Source organism: Cyclopterus lumpus, chromosome 5 (genome assembly GCF_009769545.1).
Source record: "Cyclopterus lumpus isolate fCycLum1 chromosome 5, fCycLum1.pri, whole genome shotgun sequence".
NCBI lineage: Eukaryota > Metazoa > Chordata > Actinopteri > Perciformes > Cyclopteridae > Cyclopterus > Cyclopterus lumpus.
Window position 1 is genome coordinate 15557684 of NC_046970.1, and position 18626 is coordinate 15576309.

Sequence of the window (18626 nt, forward strand, 5' to 3'; positions counted from 1 at the left end):
TTACGCACGAGCAGGCACCCTTTTGATCTAAGCTTTAGACTTCTTACCTGCCTCGGGCTTGAGAGTATCTCCAAGCTTCTATATCAATCTCATTTAGAGCTCAGCTCTCGTTGCACCAGATGCACAACGTGAGCAAATCACCACTCTGACCCCTTTAATCCATTCTTAAACAGATTCTAATGCCGCTGTGTATAAATAATTGTGGTTGAACTTTTCATTATTTTCAAGAAGTATATTCTTCGGTTGCTGTTGCTTGGATTGTTTAATGCTCGGCAGGTCCCGAATTCAAGAAAAATACACCATTACTGAAAAACATTTTTGACTGAATCATCAGAGTGGTTATAACAAATGAAAACATTTTCATGATTTAGTATGAGAAACTAATGTGCATTCATAATGTATAGTAGCCCTATTTTAATGTCTATATATCTAGAAATAGCAGCATAGTCAGAAATAAGCTAAAACTTTAACTTTATGTACACAAAACAAAACAGATACATAATTATATTCTAGTAATATATACATTATTATATAATTGGCTATTCTGTAGACTATAATAAGTACTTTTACGTTTTTATTTTTGATATATTATGATGCTTGTGCTTTTAGTAAAGTTAAACGTTAAATGCAGGACTTCTACACTTTACTAGAGTAATGCTTTGAGGACTTCCTCTGCTGCTGACAAGGACACACAATGTAGGTTGTTTTAAGTATGTAACATTGTATCTAAATAATTAGACAAGCATGTTTTAAATCACAAAAACAGAGCAGCCAGCATTACATTTTATTGTACTTAGATTCAATAGGGGCAATATTGGGCCCTGTAGTGTCCCCTAAACAGAATACATCGCATTATCATCATCAGAGGAGCAAGGTAAAATATACTTGACCTTCAGTTTCTACCTCAAAGGCAACTTTGAGGTCCTTGAACTCTGGAGCAAGTATGTGGCAACTGTAATCACATTTGAAGGCTATGTGAATTGAAGGAGACAGGTATTACCTCTAACGTGTGCCCTGACTCACAGACAACCTGCTCAACGCCTCTGAGTTACGCACAAGGTGTGAATCCAATTTGTTCGGATTGAAGATTAGAAAGGGCCAAACCCCTCCGGTTTAACAGCTTGCTAGTGACAATTTTTGGATGCTAAGCAGATAAACACAAGCTCCTTGGTCTGGAAATCCCACTTGTGGGAATTGGCATACTTATGAAAGCTATGTGACATATGGTTTCTTGTTTGTACATCCAGGGCATTACCATGTTTGTATTATATTATTTCCCCCAGATCTCTTTCTTATACAGGGGTCAACAGTTTGAATGTTTGATTTAAAGACACGCAATGTGTTTATTTCCATTCAATCACACCCCATCAAAACAAACCAGCAGTGAACACTCTTTCTGTTCTAGATATGCAGATCAGTTGTCAAGATTTTCCTTCACGTAGTGCTTGGGAAACATGCTGTGACCACGTTATATCTGCCATTTAAATTTCCATTCAGTTAATTTTTGCTTAATAAAAGCCTTTTCAGTGTCATACATTTGCTTTAAAAATGTATATCTGTAAATCTCTTTACTAATGGTCCTGTGGTAATTGATGTATTTACACTGTATATACTTTTTTTGCATTTTCTTTATTATTTATTTATGTCCTGCTCTGCTCTGCTATTTTATTTTATTTCATTGTATTGTATATATTGTAACAATGCTTTCTGCTGCTACTCTCTCTCTCTCTCTCTCGCGCTCTCTCTCTCTCTCTCTCTCTCTTTCTCTTTCTCTCTTTCTCTGTGGAAGGAGTGCTGAGAGTTCGGAACGTGGTAGTTAAGAGTGATATCGGCTATTTTTCATCTTCTCACCAGGTAGTGTGGGGTATGAGAGTGGGTAGCGGGGTGTAGGTTTCACGGGGTTGTGTGTGTGGGTTGGCGGGTGTAGTGTGTGTGTTTGTGTCGGTGTGCTAAGCGCTAGCATGGGGCTGCACTACCTAACCAGGAAACACGGGATTAGAATCTCGCCCGTGTTTCCGTGCTCAGTGGAGGACTGCAGCCTGGCAGTGGGGGAGCTGGTCGGCCACGGCAGTGTGAAGTCCGCTGTGGTGTCTAACAGCTGGAGACAGCTGTTCATGGTCCTCAATGACAGGAACGGGGTCTTGAACATCTCATTCAGAGTGAGAGTGGATGGTTGCGTGTATGTCTGTTTCGCAACATCAGACGACATGAAGTGTTTTAGTTGTGGGAGGGAGGGACACCAGAGCAGGGCCTGTCCTCAGAAGACATCTGGTGGACAGGACAGCGCCAAAGGGAACCCCGACCGAGAGAGACACCGAGGAGGACGGAGGGGACAAGGAGGGAGGCCAGGAGCAACAACAGGAGAAGGCGGGTGGGGTGCAGGAGGGGTGCACAGAGGGGGAAGTGGGGTACAGGAGGGGAGCACAGAGGGGGGAAGTGGGGTGCAGGAGGGGTGCACAGAGGGGGGAAGTGGGGTACAGGAGGGGAGCACAGAGGGGGGAAGTGGGGTGCAGGAGGGGAGCACAGAGGGGGGAAGTGGGGTACAGGAGGGGAGCACAGAGGGGGGAAGTGGGGTACATCAGGAAGAAGGGGCAGAGGTGGCCCAGGGAGTGGAGGAGGAGAGGGCAGAGGTGGTCCAGCAGGTGGAAGATGACGGGGCAGGGAAGGAGAAATGTGGGCAGGAGGCTGATGTCGAGTTGACAGACGGTGAGGTTGTCATGGAGGAGAAGAGTCAGGCTCACTGTCTGAAGAGGAAGATCAGAGAGGATGAGGAAAGCTCACAGTCTATCACCACCAGAGGGTGGTGATAGAGAAACACTTTTCTGACATGCCGAGGCTCGCTAGGTCTATTCGGCACCACATGGCCGGTAAAGCAGTGACAAACTTCACAAAGCAGGAGGGCCACAGGTTGAGGAGGATAGCGCAGAACATTAATAAAGTGCTAAGGGAGGTTGATGAGTGTGAAGGTCCAGAGGAGCGACCCTGCGGAGACTGACAGAGGTAGCCGGTCTTGGACTGGGAGGCGCGTCGGCGGTGGCTTTCCTGCTCGGAGGACGAGGACGAGATGGAGATGCTGCAGGAGGAGAAGGACGAGATGGAGATGCTGCAGGAGGAGAAGGACAAGATGGAGATGCTGCAGGAGGGTGGAAGAAGAGGAAACTTCCGACTCCATAGAGACTCAAAGCTGAGTGGGGTCTCAGGACCACCTCTCAGGGACACAAATGGTGTTGAAGTTTTTTTGTCTCTTTGTTCGTATGGTTCTATGAAAAAAAAAGGGGTTGTAAAAATCAAATCTCTCTCTCTCTCTCTCTCCTCTGTGGGTGCTTTGAAGCTCAGAGACTTACAAACATCAGTTTGCTGCAGGCAGATTAGTAGATGCACTGGAATTTAGTTTGGAAGTCGGGAATACTGCAGTACAACAATGCAATGGATTGCAGCACATTACAACCCCAATTTCAATTACACACTTACATGCTTAAATGATGACACTTTAGAATGTGTTGCTGTATACTGTATAAAAGTGTTTGTAATCCATTTAACTCTAATTCATTTAATAAATGAACCATTATAAACATCATAGAATGGTCAACTTGATAAAACATAAATTAGGTTATAAAATATGAATAATTATGTAATTTTTAAATAAATGAGGCTCACTTCCATTCACAATAAAAAATTTTTTAAAAAGGAGGCATTATTATTAAACAGCAACAATGCCATTTACATGTTAAAGATTTAATTTGTTCAACTCCTAACCAAATTTACAAGCGTCAAATATACAAATGGTCTTATCCTTCCAATTTTGCAGGTGAATAGTAAAAACAATAAAGCGTGACTAGATGAGAATGGCTTTATGGGAAAATTGCCTAAACCAATAACACAACATTTATAGAAAGATACATGTTGGTTAATTAATTTATAGCTCAAACAACATCAAACATTAAAACAAAGTTAAGTCTGTTTGCAAAGTCACGCATGAACGACTGACCAATTAAACTGATATAGATACTGACTCTGCAACAGCTACTTTTACAAGTGTTTATTTAATTTACAGGCTAGTAATAATGAGGTAATTGGTTCTGATTTGATTATTCAATTAAGAACTTTAACCCAACTATCTCATAAAACCCGTTTGACTTTTCAGTAAATGGATTAGTTGTCATGAGCAGACCTTCCAACAAGATGAGGGAGTCTGGGAGTTTACATTAGTTAACTACAGTAAACAGTTCCTCATACTGGAGGATCATTAAAATAAAAGCATATTGAGCAGCCGAGTGCTGTAGAAATGTTAGTCAAAATCTTGATACTATAATTCAATTGTATTTCATACTGAGTTCAATACAATGAAATTGTCCATGATATCTAAACGTTTACATTTAATATACTACTGTCACAAAACAGCATATTTGTAAACACTGAAGTGAAGACAGATGGGCTTCTGGTTATTTAAGAAGAGAACACATTATCAATTATAGTTTTTAAACACGAGCAGGATGTTATTTGAAATGAACAGGGTTTCGTCAGTTGTTTAGCTAAAGATCACTGTTTTAGTTGCATTCATTGCCTTTAGTTAATAAATCTTAAAAGCAAACTCTAGTCCGACTTGATGTTGTTTTTTCATAGATTATCTGGGATAGTTCAATTTAAACAACACTTTCCACACCAAAAAGCCTATTGACTTCTATCTAACTGAAGTAAATGGTTTACCATAAACTAATGGCATTTGCAAGCCAGTGTCTGCAAATAAAGTCATAGGTTCTGGTTTATCTAATCTCAATCCCCATTATATGCTGGAGAAGTTACGAAAATAAGTGGATTAACCGAGACTTAATTATCACGCAGACCTACAGGAACTTCAGATCACAGTATAGCAAAGAGACCAATGTGAACAATGCCAAAGATACCATTTCTTACCAATATGTATAAAGTTGAAATTCAAATTTGTAAATTGTACCCTCCACTGCACTTCATGTATTGTATATCATTCATTTGTATATTTTATTGAAAGTATTTTCATCAAGAGTGGGTATTTTTTAAATGTGCTATACAAATTAATGTACTACTGCAGGAGCCACCACTGAGTCAAGTTGCAGATGAGGACCAACTTTGATTAATTCATTGATTTAAAGGTAATTAGCTAGCTAGATACAGTTTTAAATTCTGCTAGTGAAAACTCTGCTTGGGAGTACACCATTAAGCAGATGATATGAAACTTTGTCTCTTTGTTATATGACATATGCTCACCTATTTGAAACAGTGCCTGTTTAAAGGATGTGCCGGATCTCTTTATATATTTAAATGTACATTCTCTCTCTCTCTCTCTCTATGAAAAATGAATATGACCATGTCTTTTTCCATGGTACTGGTGCAGCTGCAGCACGGCTTTACCATGAACTTAATGTGCACTCTGAAATCCTATTATGAAGTTGCTAGTTGAATCCAACCTAAATTGGCAGTGAGCTAGTCCAATTATATGTTTCAGTCAGTCGGTCTTCTTTTAATTATGTTTATTTTAAGATATCGTCAAATAAAGCTTGATATATAAACAGATTAATTTATGTACATGGCAAGAAATGTCCTATACAGTATGTACACTTGTAAAGAGACATAAACTCTTAAATCCTAAGTGAACTTTGTGATCATGTGACATTCAATGACATTCGAAAAAACTAAATGAGTTTGGTTTAGGAAACAAGTGATTCGCTGATACAGTGACATGAGATTACGGCCTGAATTCTCATCCAGATCCTCTTTTTTATAGCCCCTGTTTATAGACATTGTTCATCACAGCTCAGGACAAAAAGGTCCGGCACCCTCTCAACTTCATCCTGGTCAACTTGGCTGTAGCTGGACTGATCATGGTCAGCTTTGGATTCACAGTCACCTTTTATACATCCCTCATGGACTATTTCTCCTCGGGACACATCGGCTTTGCTATTGAAGGGTTCATGGCTACTAGCTACACCTGTTCTACTAGAATGTGTCCAGTCACACAGAGTTCATTACACTACACTTGGAGGTAAACCTTAGGAAAATGGATGTTAATTGGCCGTTACCATTGATATTGTAGTGAAAAAAGTTGCTCTAAGCTATTACAACATATGGCACAATTTGAAGGTGCTCATCAGACCTTCTGTTTTTCAGAAGGTGTGATGAGGTCAAGTTGCTCTGTGGTCTCTTGTGGTTCTAGCTATTGAGAGATACATTGTGGTCTGCAAACCAATGGGTAGTTTCAACATTTTCAGCCACCCACGCTGCAACAGGTTGTGCATTCACCTGGATCACGGCGGCCTCCTGTGCTGTTCCTCCTCTCGTTGGCTGGTCAAGGTAATTCCCTAAAATGGACCACATGACTAGTGGTGGAAGAACAAAGTGGATACATCTTTTATTTGAGCATTTACCAAACTCTTACTTAGCCACCTATTTTTCCATCTTGTTCATTCTTCCAATTTGATCTGCAAAATGTTACTCACCAACATCTTAACCAAGGTGTTGGGACGTAGTGATGTTACTAGAATAGGTTCAGTAGGGACACAACAGTCACATGATCATACAGTTAAATAAACACCCATGTAAGTCATGTTATTTACATCACTGAATTAGAATAGGAAACAATATCATGTAATGTAATCATGTCTAATGTAAAGCTTATAAGACATATATAAGATAATACAGATATGTCTCTGGTTCAACTTTAACCAAGCAAACTCCCAAAGTTGTACAGGCGTACAATTGTTCTATACATTGGATAATCATAGAACAGTTGGAGTGTTTTTTTTGTTGTCATCATTTTAAAGCTAGAGGTTTGTTAACAACCAATTTCCTTGATGCAATTGCTTTGAAAGAGCTTAATAATCATCTTGGTGAGTAAATCTTAACAGGAGAGTACTGCCCAGATTCTAAAAAAGCTGATTCTAAAAAAGCAATCAATTTAACAACAACAACAACAACATAAAACCAAAACAAATGTCTTGAAGTAAATTCATGATTGTGGATACAGATGCTTATTCTTCAAACTAGCAAAGCTCAAACAAACATCTGTTTTTAACCATTAAAGTAAAACATTATGCAAATGTGAACAAAGTGTCTTAATCCTAGCATGTTCACTGTAGAATGGTTTTTAACATGACATGTTGCGCAATTGCTGTCCCACTTGAAACTGCAGTTTGTTATTTTCATATTCTTTTCCTGCTTTCTCTCAAAGGTTAGGCACAGAAAGGATGTAACATATAATATCAACATAATTTATGTTGCATCCAACATTTATTTTTGTTTTGTATTTGTAGGTATATATTCCTGAGGGCATTCAGGTTTCCTGCAGACCAGACTACTACACCACGGCTCCAGGCGACAACAACAAATCATACGTATTGTACATGTTCATCTGCCACTTCTGTGTTCCTGTCTTCACCATCTTCTTCACTTATGGAAATTTAGTCTGCACAGTGAAGGCGGTAAGAGACAGTTACTTTATCAAATGAGATTTTGTATATCGTTGATTTGAACCGTATCAATGTTGGAGCATATTAAATAACTGATGATGATTTTCAGGCCGCAGCCCAACAGCAGGACTCTGTATCTACCCAAAAGGCTGAAAAGGAAGTGACACGTATGTGCATCCTGATGGTGGTGGGCTTCCTGGTGGCCTGGACTCCATATGCTAGCTTTGCTGCATGCATCTTCTCAACAAGGGAGCTGCGTTCTCAGCAACAGCCATGGCTGTGCCTGCCTTCTTCTCAAAGAGCTCAGCATTGTTCAAACCTATCATCTATGTGTTGATGAACAAACAGGTATGGTAAAACCAATATGGTAACACTTTAAAACCCCTATTTACCCAGTGTTATATGTAGATATAAGCAGATACAAGGACATTTTTGTTTATTAATGTATTTGCACTAATTATAACTTATCTTTATAGCAATATACAAACAATGTTACAGTATAACATTGGCATAATCATATTTAATGATATTCTGTAATGAAAAACACAATATTTACAATTCAATTCAGTTTATTTTGTATAGCCCAGAATAATAAATTACACATTTTCCTCAGATAGCTTTACAGAGTTACATCCCTGTCCCGGATGCTATTTAAGATTTATTAATACATAAAGAGATGACGTTGTGTGACTTAACGTCCACCTAATCAATTTCTCCTTAAGCTTTTAGCTTTATGACGCATTTCAGAGACAAATACATTAGTAAACATTTACAGCGGTCTTATAGCTGTTTGCAGGGATATTATAGTGTGTTACATACACTTTATAATTGCACTTTATCTTACACTGTTCATTTTACATTTTATTCTATGTCTCGTCTGCACTTTGTTATATGTTTATTTGTTGACTACTGTTGTTGCTTGTTGTTGTTTGTTATGTCTGATGTCCTATGTTGCACCACCCACCACGCTAAGGTCCTTGTAGGTGTAAACCAACTTGGCTATTAAAAGTTTCTGATTCTGATTCTGGTTATATAAACCACATATTTTAAAATGTAACTGTTGTACAAGTTTTAATGTTCAGTGTCCAATGATTCAACATTTAAATCCTACCTTGTATTGTGTTTACAGTTTTACAGATTTTTTTCACAAGGACTATACCGACAGAGGTATCATTTGGTTATGTACAGTAGGGTTTCCAAGAAATACTGCAGATTATGAGTCAACTATAATCAAGTATGGTATTTCGAGCTTGCACCAAATACAAAGCATCAGTTTTCTACCTTACGATGACCCGGACCATGTTTTTCTGCTGTCAAAATAAAGGAAACACCAGTGATACTTTTCAAAACCAATAAACAGAACGTGCTTTGTTATCTGGGAGGAAATCAATCCGGTTGGCTTCATGGATGCAGGGATTGTTTTATTTTTCAAATACCATCATCTTTGTAAAGCACTTATTTTGTTCCACTTCATTTACTTTTATTATTGGGGGGCCTGTGATTTATTTTCTCACCCAATTGTACATACAATTTATAAATGCTTAGAACATTTTAAATGTAGTCTAATGAATGAAGGCATGCCATGTTTGTTTATTGTTAGTTTTGATGAATCACAGTAGTTTAAAGTGTAGCTAAACTGTAGTCCTTTATGGCTGTACACACTGTACAAGAAACTTCCAGCTGTTATGTTGGGGAAAATATTTGGATCGGAACATAGAGAAAATCTATGATTAAGACTGCGTGGCAGATCTCACGGTACAAAGACATTCATATCAGGTGAACTGTTGAAGTGTTTTTGTGGTTGCCTGTCCATATGTAGCAGCCCTGTGATAGATTGGTGATCTGTCCAATTTGTACCACACTTCTGGCCCAATGTGAGTTAGGATATACTCCAGTTCTACTCTCAGGGCCGGACTGAGAACATAATTCCGGGTGAGAATCTAACTTTAGGCGAGGCAATCTCCACATATTAAAAAAAGATGATGCAGGGACATTCATTCCTTCAGTAATTGTTATATCATCAATTACTATAGTGATGTATTAGATTTCCTGGAAAAATGTATTCACAAATTGTGAATGCATTAAATAACCAGACATACATATATGGTATGCAAATCCAGCAAATGAAATATCTGAAGAAACATATACAAATTTTATATTACAATAAAGCATCCCTATTTATTGATTTAAACATTGTCTATTAGCAGAATATGTTTACCATATTAAAAATAATAATGTAACTTAACCTCTCACAGTTGATATGATTGTATTGCCTTATTCTTTCACTTTTAGGCCAGAAAATATGAATATATAAAGCTATTATCAATGCATACCTAAGCATACTTTTCAATAAGCCCACAAGTGGTAACCCTGTGAACATTGTAAAATAGTACATTATTGGGCTAATGTTCCGAACCACTAAGAGTAGGTCAGCCAAAGGGAGAATGGGAAAAAATACACCAGCGATTAACCTGCTCTAGAGTGACCACATCGTCATGATCCTGTAACCCCGATGACTTCCAAATAACGTTCCACCTATGGGCACAGAGCCCAGAGGCATGTAAGCCCAGACTGAGACTTAGAGAAGGAACATGTCTGTCAGACATTTTAGCTCTGAACAACTTGAACAAGAGAAACCCAAACTCTCTATGTGTTTTATGAAGCCCATTAAAATCCTGATAAACAGTCTGAAATTAACTCAATGTAACAACACATATTTATGCATGCATTTATTATCTATATTCATTTATATATATACAATGTTTACAGTTGATGATGACCAAAAATATAGTTTTTGTAATTTTATATAGTTGCTCATTTTGAAAATACAGTACAAAATGTGCTCTCCCTGATGTAAGAGAGAAAAGAAATATTGTGGCAAATAAACCACATGTTCTTTAAGGATTTAATGTAGATTGAATGGTGCCAAATAACTAAAACATTTCAGGGACTGCTATGCTTCATGTCAACGTGAGCATCCACATAGATGTGATCACAGATTTTCCCATTAGTTGCATGATTTTGAATTCACATCCACATGACAAACAGTTTTCATCATTCTTCAAATAAAATATGAGAAAAGGGTTTGTTGCTGGAGCCGTTTTTCACTGGTCAAGTAGTCCAGACATCTCTGAACTTCACTTAGTCCACATCCAGGATTATTCCAAACCAAGAGACAATAGAAAAAGAAAATGTCCAGGTATATGAAAATGTCTCTAGATTTAAGAGACAGAGGACACTTCTGTCTTGCTGGCAGAGACTGAGGTCTCATCGTCCACCATGCCGCCCATTCCAATAGTGCTCAGCATGCAGTTACGGAACTGGAAAAGAGCACAACGACTGTTAAAATAACAAGCTTGTAATGTGCATTATGATGGGTTTAAAGTAAACACTGAAAAATTAAGATCTTTTTTTATATAAACCAACCTGTTTGTTCAACAGCACATAGATAACAGGGTTATACAGGGCTGAGCTCTTTGCAAAGAAGGCAGGGATAGCTGCTGTCATGGCTGTGAAGGCCGCTCCCTTGTTCATGAAGATCCAACCGGCAAAACTGGCATATGGCACCCAGGCTACTAGGAAGCCAAAGACCATCAAGATGCACATGCGTGTCACTTCCCTCTCAGCCTTCTGGGTAGACTCGGACTCCTGCTGCTGGGCTGCGGCCTGAAGTGTTTGATCAAATAAAAGATCAGTTTATCAGTAGTGGACCTTTTTTATCTGAATGTCAATGTTATTAACAAAGAAAATAACAGAAAATAATTGAAAAATAACTTAAACTTCACTTACAGCTTTGACTGTCAGCACAAGGCTTCCGTAAGTAAAGAAAATGATGAAGACGGGAGCGAAGAAGTGGACAACAAACATGTATATTACGTATGATTCATTGTTGTAGCCTGGAGCCAGAGTGTAGTAGTCCGGTCCACAGGAGCACTGCATGCCCTCAGGAAGGTACCTATGTGAAGTTTAAGAAAAACATTAAAGCACACATTTATTCAATTCAATTCATTTCATTTTGTATTGCCTAAAATCCCAAATTTGCCTCAGAGGGCTTTCCAATCTGTACACATAGGACATCCTCTGCCCTCTATTCAGTTTTATTAACAGATATTTACCCTCTGCATCTACAGTATCAAGACAATCTGAATGGCGTGTTTGAGAGGTTTAAAAATAAATACATCTTTGTAGAATAAATAAGAATAGAAATTATTAAACTAAAATGTTTTAAAAGGATTTGCTAATTACCTGGACCAGCCAAAGAGAGGAGGAGCAGCACATGCCATAGCCATGATCCAGGTGAAAAGGACTCCAGCTCCTGCATGAGTACCAGAGAACTTGAAGCTTCCCATGGGTTTGCAGACTACGATGTATCTTTCAACAGCAAGGACTACCAGGGACCAGAGAGCAACTTCACCTGTAGAGAGAAACGTTAAATTAATTCATATGAAGCAATTTCTTTATTCTTTTTTTCAAATACATTAAAGACACACTGAATAAGAAACTTTTTGATTTGCCTGTCTTACCTCCTAGTGTGGCCATGAATCCCTCAACAGCGCAAGCAGTGGCTCCAAGAATGAAGTAGCCGTTGACAGCAGATGTGATGGTGATGGTGAATCCAAAGGCGCACATGATCAGTCCAGCCACAGCCAGGTTGACCAGGATGAAGTTGAGAGGTTGCCGGAGCTTCTTGTTCTGAGCTGTGACCAACAACGTCAGAGCGTTGATCGGAGTTCCAGTGCAGATCAGGAAAAACATGTAGAAAGCTAGAAGCTTGAACATGATGGGATCAGCCAAATAATACTGTTGGTATTCAAAGGGACTTCTAACAATCCCAGTCTTGTTAGACATGGGGATGTAGAAGTTCTTGCCCTCTGTGCCATTGGGCTCGATCCCGCCGTCCCAAACCATCTTCACTAGTATGTTGTCCTGTTGAGCTTATTCGCCTCAAGAACAAAAGAGTGTTGGTGGACTCAACTGTCAGAGTTGCACTGTCTGATTTTTATACTTCACCACTAACCCTATCATCAAAGTGCCAACATGGGATTAAAGGACACAAATTGAAAGAGGACAGTAATTAATCGTAACACCGGATAGAGCGGTCTAGGCACAAAGTAATTTGCTCCACTTTAGATGTCCAAGAGAATTCTCATAATCCTGATCAAAGAATCACAATTAAGATCAGTCAACAGCTCCTATAACACCACCTAGTAAACTTACTCTAAACAAGCTAATTCAATCTGGAATCACATGTCTATCTACATTTATGATGAAGTATAACAAATCTAGACCTTACTGTGATTACTCTGATGTGAGGATGACCAATGAGAATTGGCTTGACCTATACCGGTGCTGAGCCAAGGTAAAAATCCTTATCTCAATTGCTGTTTTAACAACTTTTCTTTCTACCCTATTTTCAATAATATGGACAGGCAAAGCTTCTGCTTTACCTTATCTCCTTTACTTTTTCAGCCTTGAGACATTATGTTGAATGCTACGTATCTTTCAAGTCAGTAATGTACCACTTTAATTGTCTGGCTCCATATGAGGAACTGTCTGTGTCATAATCACGATTGGATTAACCTCATTGTCTCACCTGCAGTGACCTGGCTGTGATGTAGCAAAAACCTACTGTCACTGCTTGGAAAGAAAATGTCAGTTACAGACTTCTCTAATTTGTTATTTTCACTAAGCCACAGCATCATTATCAGTGAACCAGAACATACAGTGATAATTAGAGAGCACATTCTTAAAAGTCAAAGACACTCAAAGACCACACTGAAGACAGATAATAGTTGAACCAACTGGCACATTTGACCAGTATTAGTAGAGTGCAGTTGCAATACATTTCTCAGTCCAATGTAAAACAATACGTTCACCATAAATATAGCCAATGTTACAGATCATCCACCATTTTGAGTTCACTGCATGTTACATACATCGAGTTAAATGTAGTCCGGGATTGATCATTTAGGCTTTTGCTTGCTTATTGTATGTGGTTCATGCTTGTAGTTATGTAGTTGTAATTGTGTGCTATTCTTTGCTTGTTTCCTGCATGCCAAGTGTCTTTGGGTTAATTGAAAGGCGCTTAAAAGTTTGACGTCATTAATAAGCAACTGTAACTGTAATTAAGTGGCGGGTGATTGCGCACATTAACAAACAAGCTCATTACATTCATCCACTTATTGAAGATGTTAAAAGTATTAAGGATCTGAACTTCTACATTCTCATGTCCAACAGCGAGTGTGAGAAGTCTTTTTAAGTAACCGCAGTTTGGTCTTTTATCATACAATTCTGCATGTTTGTTCTGATTTGAACTTAGACTTCCATTGTTCCTGAACCAAGATCAAACAACCTCTCATCTAAATCCTTCTCAGCTCAGCTGTAGGACTGAATGAGCTAATGAGTTGCTTTGTGGTCGCCATCTCCAACAAACCAAATATTTGACTATCCATGGATTCACAACCACACATGAAGGTAAAGTACAAGAGATGGTGACTAATAGGCGTTGGTGGATTATTCTTTTTGTAGCCATTTTGTGTCTCTCTGTAGCCACATCTCTTTGTGGTCAGTTTCTTTCTCTTTCTAGTCATTTTCTATCTCCTTGTAGTCATGTTGGGTCTGTTTGTAGTTGACTGGTCTCTTTGTAAACATTTAGTGTCTCTTTGTGGTTGCTTTTTCTACTTTAATAGTTATTTAATATTTGTCGTAGTTGATCCTCTTGAGTCTCTTTTGGTACCTTTTTGTAGGTGAAGCCCAGTGGGGCCCCTGGACCTGTCTAGAGGTCCTGTCCAGTTATCCATATTAGTTGCCTATAGACTATTTAATAAATCCTGTTAAGATGTTTGTGTTAATCATCTGTTTTTAGTCAAAGCAGCTGATATTTTGACTGAATGGGCATGAGTCACACTATCAGTATACAGTAGTTCGTAGATTACAGACTGAGCAGATGATGCTTGAATTTTAAGTTATCATGTTTATATTAATTTAGTCACAAAAATATCTTCAGTCATTTCATAGAGATTATAGAAATCAACCTACTTATACTGCAAATAATGTAAATTACTATTACATCTGCAACTATTGACCACTACAACTACTAATTATTACACTTCTTTGATAATATAAAATTATAAAATGTTGTCTGTTGACAAAGATATGTGATAATTTCTCCCTTGCCTCTACATTGTTGTTGACAGACTCATGTGAAGCCTCCTGTTCACTGAAGATCATGCAGGAGCTGGTGCTGTCTATAATTCAGTGCTGTCGCCTGGATTATAGTATAAAACATAGGACAGTAAACCAAACCACATGTGTGAGAATGCAGTGAGGACCAGAGTGCAGTTAGTGTGAAAATACTCAAGACGAGATTCATGAATATAATCTTTGCGAAACAATTATTGTATCTTGGCATCCAAGGCTCTGAAAACAACAAATGTAAAGCTTCTGTCAGATGCACTCACAATACGTGAACTGCAAACAGGAAACATTGTTGTTGCTACCAGTGGTCGTACCTGCACCTTGGAGAGCACCACAGTCCTGACAACAGCATAGAGGAGGTCGTCTGACAACATGAGACAAGTGAAAGCATACTCAGCACAAAGTGCCAAGTCTTCAGAATTACAGACTTCTATTTGAAGGGTGAACAATATTGGTGCGAGAGAATGTACGTTTATTAAGATTGTACGCAGAAAATTATTTATTTATTTTTCACCTATAGGGGCATTTTACTAACAATCAGGTTTTGGGGAAACTAATTTGGGATTTGTTTTGTGTGAACCGCGTTAGCAGGTCTGTCTTTCAATCAGGGGGTTGGCGGTTCAATCCCCGCCCTAGTCGATGTTTCCTTGAGCAAGACACTTAACCCTGAATTTCTCCCTGTAGCTGTGTCTACAGTGTATGAATGTAACATGATTGTAAGTAGCTCTGGATAAAAAGCGTCAGCTAAATGAAATGTAACATAATTTAATGAACAAGTGCATAAAGATACTTGTGAATAAAGATGTTCATGTTCATATAAATCAAGCCCTTGTCAGGCTACTACGATGCCTTGAACATCACATTAAAACATTTAACCACTTCTAAAACACTTAAGACCTGAGCACAGAAGGAAGTCATGTGTTTGTGTCTTGATGGTCACTGGTTTACTGGTTGTCTGGACTTCATTCTCCACTTTCACAGGTTGGATCTTTGGGAAACTAGGGAGCTGCTTTCGCCGTCTCAACGGCAGTAATCTCTACCTTTTTTTGCAAAGCGCTCAGCTCTGTTTAATCCTGTTGCCCTAGTTGTCCAAGTTGCCTTTAAACAAAATGCAAAACCAGAGCCTGACAGATCCGCTGAATTGACGAACAAGCTTTTTTTTGTTTGTTAAATATATTATTTGTTCAGCTTTACAACAGTGTTGTTGACATTCATTTACATAAGTGTAAATGTATGCTCACTACTGATATTATAGATAATAGGTTTAAGATGAAACCTCAGTGTACACCAGTAAGACAGAAGTCTCCACTGCGTCTTAAGAATAAAGTCGATTTTCAGCTCTGACATCTGTATCATTGTGAACTGTTTTAATTTGAGAAAATGACAAATGAATGTTACCGTATTGTAATTGTGTACATGGTGAATTAACACAATAGTTTTTATAAGCCACAGAGATATGTGGGTCCAAAAGGCCAAAGGGTACTTGACAATACCTGCTTTACAGGTCCAAAGAGGAACACCAGGATGACCCTGTCCCTGTGACGAGGGCCTTAAGGCTCACACCGCTCGGGGAGTTTCACCGACTCTCCGCTTCCAGCGCTGCCAGAGCAGCAGCAGCCCAACGGGCGGAGCATCTCAACGCTGATTGGCTGGCGAGTTGCGAAACTTTTGCAACTCGCGAAACGGGTCTATCGCAACGCCCGGCGAATTTCAACCAAACGCGCCTGTGCGTTGACTTTACATGGGATCCACACGTGCGAAAAATTCGCAACGCGTTTGGTGTGAACGCCCCTTTACGGCTACCGTAGTCAGGAGCGTCGCGGAGTAATACATACTGTGCTTCGCCATAATATTACAGTGTGTGTGTATAAGGACCCCAAAATGGCACCTGTCAAGAGACACGCTAACTACGCGGACTTCAAACTCAAGGCTATCAGTCACGCAGTAGAACATGGGAATAGAGCAGCTGCGAGAGAATTCAACATTAATGAATCAATGGTACGGAAGTGGAGGAAACAAGAAGATGACCTGCGCCAAGTAAAGAAAACCACACAGAGTTACGCTAACGTTTGATTTTTTTTTATGTGTTACAACTGAACGAGGTTGGGAGTTATTGTGAATATACGCTCATTAACGTTTGAACAATGTTGAGAGTTTAATAAAGTTTGACTGACTGACTGTTTTGTTTCGCTTAATGCGCCTTATAGTCGGGTGCGCTTTATATATGAAAAAAGATCGAAAATAGACCATTCATTGACAGTGCGCCTTATAATCCAGTGCGCCCTATATTGCGGAAAATACGGTATATATAAAAATGCAGTACCTTTATACAAGAGCTCAGAGACTTATTGTGAATTGCATACACTGTAATATCAATGTGACATGAGAATACAACATTTAGATCTTACAATTTTGTCATTTCTGTCTTTCCAGACTACAGTTTTGCTGCCATCAATATAGACCAGTGTGTAAGTAACCCCATTTGTGTTTTGGCTGTTTGTCAATCAATTCTGTTCTTTTTTTGTTTCATGTTTTTGACAGCCTTGAGCAAGATGTGTCTCGTTTCCTGTTTTGAAAGAAGATGCTTTTATTTTTGAAGGCGGTTCGCGGAGTTACACAGGAAGTTGCATTGTGCGCGGATTTAAGGTTACGTTTACGGTAAATATGTTCGATTTAAATCCCACAAACGTCGGAACATCAGCCGACGTTTGTCTGTCGGAGGGGTATGCTACACAGTGACTATCTTCAATTCTAGGTCCTCTTTGGTTTTAATTATTTTTGTATTTGCACCTGTTCACAATGACTGAGCGTTACTCTGGCGACATTAAGTCCTCTAATCTGTGTAGAAAGTCAGGATCCACTATCATTAAATGTCTGGAAACACTCAGTAAATTTTTTTGTTTGTTTTGGTTTTTAAACAAAGGGAACCTGTAGTCACCCATGTTAGATAAACACTACATTAATATAGAGCTTCTTGTTATTCATTATATTCCTAACACAAGTTCCTTTGTTCAACAGAACCACAAAAATATGGTACTCCGACAGTGAAAGCGACATGGAGCAGCCCGAAAACTCTAAAGAAAAGAAAAGACGCCCAACCGCACTGCCCGCTGCCCCAAACATTATTGCTCCACCTTCCCCTGTCCGCACCTTCAAGTCCTATAGGAGAGACTCCAACCAACAGGTCAGTCTGCTTTCATTCTTAAGTATTAAAGATGAACAAATTGATGGAAACTATATACACGCACAGATTCTGACTATTCTAAATACCCAAAAAACTATATTGGATTCGTAATGGTTTATATAGTGAGGTGAAAAATCACCAAAAAACAAGGCAAACTTTGTTTACAACTAAACAAGTTTAAGTAGGAAAATATTCATTTTCAGTTCAAGCGTGTTATCTGGGTGCCTAAAAAAACATCACATCTTAGCAAAGCAACCAATCACAACCACTCTCATTGAGCTTTTTTTCTGGTAGTGAACATATAGGTGTATTTCAACTTCACAATACAATTCTGCTTATGTGCATTATTTATTATTTTAACTTCCCACTGAGTACAACACTTACCACAATCGTTCTCTCTGAGCATTATCTCTGCCTAAACCCTCCTTCTGACCTTATACCTGAAGACAGAGTGTGCCACAGTCCCTGTCAACCCAAAGTCTGATGACATCTTGCCAGCCTTCATGTGAACCTAAGTGTTATCATCATTTAGCTACACCACAAACTTATTTGACATAAAGTAAATAAAAGCTCAAATCAATTATTCTGTCCTACACGTTGGTTTCTATAATGCTTGAATTGACGAACACTATTTGGCTAGCGTGAGGACCCAAAGATGTCGGATTAAAGATGACTCGCTTTACAAGGTTTTCTTGACTAATCATTTTCTTTACATTCGAAAGAAGTTACATTAAAATCAAATCACGACAGCCTTTGACTGCAACCTAAACAAAAGACCAGTAGATGGTGCTGAACTCAATTAA

General features: G+C 38.8%; 2 protein-coding genes across 2 annotated transcripts; one reads left to right on the forward strand and one right to left on the reverse strand.

The window, feature by feature from the left end:
• The first annotated feature begins 1961 nt into the window (after positions 1-1961).
• LOC117730491 (green-sensitive opsin-like) lies at positions 1962-7799 on the forward strand. Its single transcript, XM_034532221.1, is given in 7 exon segments — positions 1962-2159; positions 5775-5967; positions 6158-6240; positions 6242-6327; positions 7289-7454; positions 7552-7681; positions 7684-7799. Coding segments are annotated over 7 exon segments (972 nt in total).
• Positions 7800-10663: 2864 nt separating this feature from the next.
• On the reverse strand, positions 10664-12350 carry LOC117730527 (green-sensitive opsin-like). Its single transcript, XM_034532273.1, has 5 exons — positions 11966-12350; positions 11688-11856; positions 11232-11397; positions 10869-11108; positions 10664-10762 (listed from the first exon to the last, which is right to left on the reverse strand). Exons 1-5 carry the CDS (start codon positions 12348-12350, stop codon positions 10664-10666), a joined length of 1059 nt encoding a protein of 352 aa, XP_034388164.1.
• Positions 12351-18626: the final 6276 nt, after the last annotated feature.